At 48.5% G+C, this 8,787-nt stretch overlaps 2 protein-coding genes across 9 annotated transcripts in view; one reads left to right on the top strand and one right to left on the bottom strand.

Moving 5' to 3' along the window:
• Positions 1 to 2,388, top strand: part of LOC113206601 (uncharacterized) — a gene marked incomplete at its 5' end in the record, with an annotated part of 18,848 nt that extends 16,460 nt beyond the window's left edge. For all 7 annotated transcript variants that reach the window (XM_052270443.1, XM_052270442.1, XM_052270440.1 and 4 more), the window contains 5 exon segments: positions 487 to 675; positions 779 to 905; positions 990 to 1,127; positions 1,352 to 1,493; positions 1,646 to 2,388. In XM_052270443.1, coding sequence (XP_052126403.1) covers positions 487 to 675; positions 779 to 905; positions 990 to 1,127; positions 1,352 to 1,493; positions 1,646 to 1,713 — 664 coding nt within the window. In that variant the 3' untranslated portion in view covers positions 1,714 to 2,388.
• The window catches only part of LOC113206592 (glycoprotein 3-alpha-L-fucosyltransferase A), a 33,206-nt gene continuing 26,724 nt past the window's right edge, over positions 2,306 to 8,787 (bottom strand). For both annotated transcript variants that reach the window (XM_026422742.2, XM_052270444.1), the window contains exons 3-8: positions 8,207 to 8,487; positions 7,928 to 8,065; positions 7,425 to 7,703; positions 7,073 to 7,270; positions 6,475 to 6,710; positions 2,306 to 6,388 (exon numbers count right to left, since the gene is read on the bottom strand). In XM_026422742.2, the coding sequence (XP_026278527.2) occupies positions 6,028 to 6,388; positions 6,475 to 6,710; positions 7,073 to 7,270; positions 7,425 to 7,703; positions 7,928 to 8,065; positions 8,207 to 8,482 (1,488 nt within the window). In that variant the 5' untranslated portion in view covers positions 8,483 to 8,487 and the 3' untranslated portion in view covers positions 2,306 to 6,027. The remainder of the gene's footprint in view (positions 6,389 to 6,474; positions 6,711 to 7,072; positions 7,271 to 7,424; positions 7,704 to 7,927; positions 8,066 to 8,206; positions 8,488 to 8,787) is intronic.

Here is an 8,787-nt window from a genome sequence, read left to right as displayed (position 1 = left end):
TCCTGTACATTGCTCCCTGTACCAAATTTTAACCATTAAAACTACAGCGATGCTGTTATTCGAATAACAGACGTTCCTGGAAAATTAATTAGCGGCGATGCTGTCATTTTTCCTGTCATAATTTTTTGCAGTGCAGTTAAGTCGCACCTTTAAACGGTGATAGGGCAGATAGGGGTTTAGTGCCTTTACAGGGCACCAAACCTGTGTGGCTTAGCGCCTTTGTTTTTCCGGTGTAGCGTCACTCCCCCACCACCCCTTCACCACCACCCCTTCACCACCACCCCTTCACCACCACCCCGTCACCACCACCCCATGTCGTGTGCAACCCGATATCCTTGCATGTGAGAGCTTGGAGATCCCGTAAATTTGTGACCATTCCAAAATTTTGTGATTAGCAAGAAATCAACTCCTAGGTGTAATATCATGGAGTGCATAAAGTCCTGCTTCCTCAAAAAGTGAATAATAGATGTTTATCTCGTTCAACAGTTACTATTCTGGCGAATCGCCCATGACGCCTCCTTCACCTCCTTTTAACCAGAACAATTTTGATGTTACTTTGGTTAAAACTAGTTGGCCTAGTGAGTTTGGGCCCAACCATAAATACATGCGGTCAATGTTCCACCAGACACCATCATTTACCGGCTACGGCACCTCTGGGCATCCTGACAGAATACCGTAAGTATGCTTCATTAGAGGCTCTAAACATCAACACTTCCGTTTTGTAATAGCCCTTTTCGCCGGGGAACAGTTATCTGCAACTTTCTTCCTCTGTTTTCAGACATTTAATTATATACTTAAAAGCAGCTGACGGGCGTAGGCCCGATTTTCAAAAGATTTTTGAATCGGCCAGGTGTTACTTACTTGCCCACATTGCCTTGTTGTACGAGGAGGACACAGAAGGCTATGTAAGTATACTTAAAGGAAGTGTAGTTTTTCGAATCCTGCTGCCAACTGAAAAGTTTCATTAAAATACTGTTCTTTGTCAACAGACAGCACTGTATTATGCTGCCAAACTCCATGGATACGATAAGATTGTTGGCTTCATCCTCGAATGTCTTATAGAGGCCGAACACAAATGCAGTTTGATCAAAGACCCTGCTAAATCCCAGTACAGGATTGAACTTGAGGTGCGTAAACACCAACCATTGCAGGCAGTCGTGCTCCCGGTGCGGCGAGTGTGTGTGTGACAGAGAGAGAGAGAGAGAGAGAGAGAGAGAGAGAGAGAGAGAGAGAGACTATCATACCGCTGCGCAGCATGCCTGCCGTCCATCGGGGTGGCGCCCGAGCATCTTCGCGCCAGTTTGTTTAATCACAACTAGCCTGACGACTGAATGTTTTCCTTGCCTTACAGAGATATGGGAACTTTGGTGACAACATTTTGCACTGCTTGGCAAGATGGCATAACGAGCAAAATAATTACATCCCCGTTGCAGAGACCTTGTTCAGTACCTGCAGCAAACTAATGAGCTTGAAACTTGAGCGTAATAAGGAAGGTAAGATTTTCCAGTGGCAGGCTAACTCTGGGTATTCCACTGCGAAAAAGCGTATTCTGGTACAACACGAACGTTACTTGGCGTTTCTTTGTGTGCTTTAGCTTCTTTCTTCACAACAGAACTTCTAATTCGTAGTCTTTTCTCTTCTCCAGGATTTCTTCCGTATGAGCTGTGTCAAAGAAGCGACATGAAGATGTTTTTGCACCCTCATGCGTATTAAGTGACCATGACGAGTTTGTTCTAAGACAAAATGACAATTTTTTCTGTCAAAATGACGTGACAGCGATGGTACATTGCCCCAATGTTGTAGGGTTGCCTTGCCATTTTTGATCATCTCAATGTACATCGCATTTTACTTGCTAGCTGAACCGTAAAGTGCTAACGCTACTTTGGGTAGCGAACTCGCGAGAAGGGAATCTTGTCGATGTTATTATGATTCTGTCTTTTCTGTATTCAGATATGTAGGCTACTAGCCTCACGCTCGCACTAGTCAACCCCATTCCACGTACTATGTGTTTGTGTTAGCAGATAGAGATGTACAAACAAACTAAAAATACCATTCTGTAAATAAGGCATTTTCTGTTAATCTTAATTAACTCGTGCTCAAATGTCTCGATGACCACAATAAATATAGTTGAAAGATTAGAATTTACGATTTCTTGATGTCGAATTAAGTAGTGTGTAAACATTTTTGCATAGTTTCAGTCATGTGTCTTAAAGATCTAATTTATGAATAATGCGATTGTAATGACTTTCATAGTAAATAACAGCATCATTGTGTATTATGGCATTAAAAGTAAAAGACATTCTGATGCAAATCAAATCTGTATATTTTCCGTTGTAAGCTATGTGCACAGTATGTAACGTTAACAAATAAACAAAACAGCAGTCATAATTGCATTTATCTATCATCATTTCCAGATAAAAAAGTTTAAGTATCATCCCACCAACCGAAAGCTGGGCGGCGCTAAGGGACAGACCAGAAAGTATGTTCATTCGTTCTCAGAATCATTCGGCAGGGGAGCCCGGCGCCTGTGAGACTCTGGGTAGGCCACCCCGCCGCACACGCATGCAGTGCATGCAATATATTGCATAACCATCAGGCGCTATGCGAGCTAACATCGTCTGAACTTGGCAGGTGCGTAACGACGAATGACAGACTTACTTTCTGGGTGATCCCTAAAGCTTACTTTAAGTAGCGCATACCCGGTGAATTTGATGCACTGATAGCACGACCAAACGTGTATGTTTTCATAAAACAGTGCATAAAACATGTAGAAAAATGTTTCTTACTGCGCATGTCCAAGTCCATGCTCTTGATGCGTCCCAGCCAGAAACGTCGTATCGATATTCCGTCGAATCGACATCGACTTGTCGAAAAATTCATCGTTTCGACGTATTTTTGGACCTCTGGTACGACCAACGACGTCGAAATGACGGCGTTACGACATGCCATTTCTGGCTGGGGTTGACGTTACTCGGGTTTGTGCAGTTACCTTGAAATATAAAATTTAAGGTCTAAGTTGAAGTTGATATATCACAACCATCAATGCGTACCTGTTAACTAAAAAATAGTTTTATCTTGTTTCACTAAAATAAGACATTATCTACTAATTTTCCTATCGGAGAATGAACAGTAATTAATTGCTATTTCTGGAGCTTATGTGGCAGTGATGTGCTTGCTGATAGAATTGAATTCTGTGGAAGATTTTCAAGATTTTCATTGAACTTATGAGTTGATGCATTTGCATGATATAATTGTTATTTTCCCATACGCTCGACATCGAAGTTAGTAGTCCTCTGTTGACGTGCAATCCTGGACAGCACAAACGCAAACGTATTTAATACGAATCAACGCACACAAAAAAATGTTTTCATTACTTCTTTAAATCTTTTGCCAGCACTAACCAATAGTCGCCGATGAGCAGCAGGCCTAATACCAACCCCTTTGTTGTAAAAGAGCAAGGTGGAAGAAACTGATACTGGCATTTTCGTTCTGCACTTAAGAAAACTAGGAACATAGCTCCTTTACCGAACTCCCTGAAGATAAAATAATTTCTGAAGCCTAATCGATTTATTTCAAACTGCAGAGGAGTGGTCACTAACAAAACACCATATGGAAACAATGTTCAAGTTTTTAAAAAGGAAAAAAAACACTCACAAATCAACGAAAAACATGGCATATAATCTATCAATAAATAACTGAAAATAATAATACCGTTCGTTTTATGTACTGGGCGCTACTGGGGATCTCATAAATACTTTATGAAATCACAGAAATGAATTATTACAGAAATCTCTGTCAACCGTAATGTGGATTCCCTAACTTAACAGAGCCTTAGCAAAAATAACACACTTGATTAAAACTCATATCTGGGACTTTCTTATCAGAAGTAAAGCCAGGAACTACATCCTGCGACTAAGAACTTGCAATTACGAAAGCCGGAGGTACCATGCGAGACTAGACCAGAATAAATTAGTCCACGATGCTTTTTACCATCACCGTGGTCTGTCCCTTTTGCGATCTGATGTTCATCGATCAACTAATCAACAGAACTCGACATAATAGCTATACTCGATAAAATCATTTAAAAAGAAAACAAAACACATTCGGCGCAGCGCACGCTACTGCAGGCGTAGCTGCTCCCACAATGAACTTTCCTTGAGGTGACACAAAGTAGAACACGGCGAAAAAAAATTGCAGGTTATACCGGAAGATTTTCCGTGATGTGTGTCGTAAATTACAATTTAAATTTGAAAAAATACAAGCATTGCGTATCGACATGGAATTTATTGACAAGCAACGGCTGTCGTCAGTCTACAAACATATTTTTTTTTCCAGAAAACTACACAATATTTTGGAATTTTTCAGTGAAAGCTGGGCTGAACGTTCCTTTGCCTGACGCTGCTGCTGCCGCTAATGGCGTGCTCTAATTGGAGGGCCACCGCCTCACAGAGCTGCTTGGCGGGCTGGCCTACCCAGCGCGAAGCGCGGGCGCTAACGTTAGCGTCGCCTTTGCGAGGCGTTCATTGTGGGTACACCTTGTGGGGAGGAGGGTTCGCCTCCGCGTCCCTCACCCTGCTCACGCCGCTCACGCTCGCGGGAGCTTCCGCCGCGGCGACCGCGCTTAGGTACACACATGGTGGCCGCCAGCAGACTCCTCTGTTGTCGAACCGCACAGACGCGCGGATAGAGTTACACGAGATACTTTGCTCTCTCCTTTACCTGTGAAGAGGAGGCTCTCTAGCTCGCGACCCTAGCGCAGCAGGGGTTTTTAGTCGCCTACTTTGCCTCGGACCACACCAGGCAGGCACCGTGTTGGGTGAGCGACGATAGACAAACACACTACTTGCAAGGCCAGCAAAGTGCGGTACTGTGACAGTTCGACAACGATAAAGATGGTATAGTCTGTTGGGCACCCTGTATACATTTGATTTAATACTGTCCAGTATTTATAAACAATAAGGTTGTACGACGGAAACCTTTACCCTAGCAGCGCCAATACACAGTAACATATATGCATTAAATAAATACGGCACTGCGCATAAGAATGCGCCGAAAAAATAGCACATGTTCAATGTGTTAAAATTTGGTAAACCTAGGCGCATTTCTATGCGGACTGCCAAATTGGCGCTGCCCGGGATGGAAAGGCAAAAATAACAGTATTAGTTAATTACTTTAAAACTTTTCACATAGCACCATGATCCGCTAAAATAACAATGTGGCAACATGAATATATAAAACATATTTAACTAACACGTTCAATGAGTTATTTTGTGCCCACTTATATGTAAATACATTTTGCTTGCGCTCTTTTCATGGTTATTTGAAGTTTCAGTATCACATTGTCGCTTTCATCACATGAATTGTGCTCCATAATCCATACACGCGCTCAGTCTTTCGGCACAATTGTAGAAATTTGCTTCTCAACAACCTCTATTTCGAACAGCAACGCTAAAATTACATTTATTTGATAATGATCAGGAACATTGTCCGTAGGTTGGCACACTGAATACACACACTGCTCTGACTACTTTCCTCCATCAAAGTCTCACTCTACAACATTGCAACACATCCCAAACCACGCGAGAATTTCTCAGGGCCTGGGCGTTCGAGGGGGGAGTGTACAGACGTGTGTGTAGTGTCAACCTACGAAACCAATAGTGTCCATAGTTTCGGAAGCGTTTCAAGGAAGCTGTACTTTAAAAACTACTTTGACACTTGCACGTCCACAAAGTTGTGCGGCGACGCCACGCCACCCGCCCCTCTGCATCCGCGACGCGATGCGTGAGAGACACCCTCGGAAGGGGGCGATGGGGAGCAGGAGTACTGAGTACGCGGAGTACACCCGGAGTACAACCGTCCGGAGTACAACCGTCCGGAGTACAACCGTCCGGAGTACAACCGTCCGGAGTACAACCGTCCGGAGTACAGTCGGAGGGCAGCCGGAGCACATCCGGAGTACTGTCATCCCGGGACACAGAAGCACACCAGCCGCTGAGCTGCGCTGAGCGGTCGCGCCGCGGTGCCGCCCTAGCCGGCCTCCAGATCGTTGGGCAGGCTGAACTTGTGCTTGCCCTGCTTCCGCCACGAGCCCGTCGTGCAGACGCCGGGTCCTCGCCACCAGGCGTTCACGTCCCGGTACGACTTTGGTCGGAAGTCGTCGTGCAGCAGCGCGCACAGGCGGCAGAAAAAGTGCGTGTTGATGAACTGGCCGGTGCCCTTCCACCGGAAGTAGCTGTTGTACAGGTCGTCGTCGCGATCCAGGCGGTGCAGGTAGGCCGCCAGGGCCTTGGGCGACTCGAAGTCGTCGACGTGGATGTAGGAGCGGACGGGTGCCGACCGCGCGTAGTCCTCGGGCTGCGCGCCCATGGCAATGGGGATGATGTTGCGCCTGTTAAGGTAGGTCGAGTTAAGTTAACATAAGTGAATTTAGTGAGACGTGTTGACAGTCGCTGAGTCGCTGCGAGCTTAGCTTACCCTAATCCGTTGACGAAAAACTTCTCGGTGATGTAGTCCTTGCAGTTGGAGTTTTCGAACGCGAGGTAGAACTTGTAGTGCTGGTCCAGCAGGGCGAAGCACTTTTCCGGCTCGTTTCGGAGGCACTTGAGTTGGCCACAGGCGCCGTAGATGTCGACCTGGATGTATTTGGAGAGCTCCATGGCGTACTGCAGACGGCCGTTGCGAGCTGCGCAGTTGGACACGAACCACGCCACCTGTGGAGAACGCAAGGAATCAGAGTCAGGACTCGGGCCGAGGGGTATACGTGCGCGGTGCACCAAAACTGATCGCGAGGGGTATCGCTGGAAGTGAAGTGAGGCCGGAAAGGAGGGGGGAGGAGGGAGAGGGGATGTGCGAAGTCCGAGTCCCCGCTGCGCAGGGAGGCGTGCGGGGTTGCCTATCCTTGGGTCTGCGGGCGCCAGCCGGCGGAAAGACTCTTTTCAACCCCCACCTTTCTACCCTGCGCATCCTCTTCGCGTCCACGCGAGATATGTTGCTAGGAATACGCACACGCCACTGGGGTAGCTTGAGTTGTTCGACGAGCCAAAAGCAAAAGAAAACACCTCGAATCTTTTACCTTTCTGGTCTTGTTGAGGGCGTAGTTGGGCATCTCGGCGAGGGGCCGCTGCTTGAGCCGCGGGTCGTAGTACGCCCAGCGCTCGTACGGCGCCACGAGGTCGCTGTCCCGCCGGTAGGTGGCGGTCCAGTTGAACACGTCGTTGTACTTGATGTGCTGCGTGTGGTACGGGCACTCCAGGAAGTACAGGATCCAGATCTGCGTGAGAAATTTCGTACGAATTGTCAAAATTTTACAGTAACAATTATGAGATTTTTTTATTTATTTTCCGAAGACCATTTTTTTAACGAAACGTTTAAAAATTCTCCTTTGTTACTGCAACTCTAACTCGGCGGGCCCTCTCTCCTCTCACCTGGCGCGGAGGCCTCGGCACTCCGGGGTGCCTGAAGTAGTCCTTGTACAGGATGGCGTCCGAGGTGGCCGCCTCGTCCTGCCGGTCGGTCAGCGTGCACGTGTCCACGGGGCACATCTCGCGCTTGAACACGGTCTGGCCCGCCGTCAGCCCGCCCCACGACGACCAGCCGTTGTACAGCAGGATCTTCTTGAGCTTCTTGGGGGACGCGTCCTCCGTCTTGGCCTCCGGAGGTACGAACATGAGCTGGTTCAGCACACGGTCGCCGCCCACCTCCTCCTGGCGGGATGGGAGGGGAAGACGATTGGTTTAGTAAATGTTTCGGGTCGTTTTTGTTTTGTTTCAGAGGGTAGGCGAATTTGTCACGGCACCTCGATGGAGTTTGGGCCGACAATAGTCTTTTTAGAAGCTATGATAAAGTTACGTTCAAAGAGTCTCTTAATTTCAAAAATTACCTAAAATGACCTCGGTAACCCTCCGACTTGTAATGCAATAACGTTTACCTCAGGCCAGAGGCGCGCGATGCGCCGCCCGGTGATGGGGTCCTTCTGCACGGCCCGGGGCCGCCGCTTCCCGTTCGTCATGTACCAGGGCAGGCGCTCCGGGTGGGGAGGGAACGGCACCGGCTTGACTGAAGCACCCTGCCGGTCAAAGTAAAACAAACATAAAAAAGGAAATTCCTTTCGTATTTCGAGAGCAGACCTGGCCGCGGTTGCCATATGGGCCGGTGGAATAGTGCGGCATATATATCTAATCTAGGGGACGACCTCAGTCGCACTCACCGGGCCGTCCGGCGGCCAGATGTACTGCGTCGGGTGGGCGGCCGTGGAGGCGGCCTCGCTGTCGGCGAGGCTGGCTGCGGGCCCGGGGGCGGCGGGCGCCTGGGCGGGGGCGGCGCCGGGGGCGGACGCGCGCACCAGCCCCGCCCCGCCCGCCGGCCCCAGCGGCCCGCCGCCCCACCGCGGCTTCAGGTGCACGTTCAGCAGCACCAGCAGCACGAGGCTCGACGCCAGCAGCAGCCACAGGAAGTGGCGGCGCGGCGAGAACCGAGGCAGCATGGCCCCTGGAACAGAGGGAGGAGGGCGTCAGAGGACCTGGAAGACATCCTGCGAGGGGTACTTGACTGACAAAACAAAATCAGAAGAAAATGAAGGGAAAATGAAGGAAAAGTAAGGGGGCAGAAAAAAAGAAAAAAAACAAAACTGAAACATGGGTGGGTGAACTTTGGAATTTATAGTTAAGTACCCATCCTGCAGCCGCACTGCAACATCGCAGGGATCCCGGCCGGATCGCAGCACAAGCGCGTTGTGAACGTTCCTCACGTCAGCGCCACCCCTTTCACATCAGCCCCCCTTCCCCCCCC

The sequence above is a fragment of the Frankliniella occidentalis genome, unplaced genomic scaffold (assembly GCF_000697945.3).
Source record: "Frankliniella occidentalis isolate FOCC.00 unplaced genomic scaffold, Focc_3.1 Scaffold124, whole genome shotgun sequence".
Classification (NCBI taxonomy): domain Eukaryota; kingdom Metazoa; phylum Arthropoda; class Insecta; order Thysanoptera; family Thripidae; genus Frankliniella; species Frankliniella occidentalis.
Note: the sequence above shows the minus strand (reverse complement) of the source record. Positions and strands in the feature narration are given on the sequence as shown.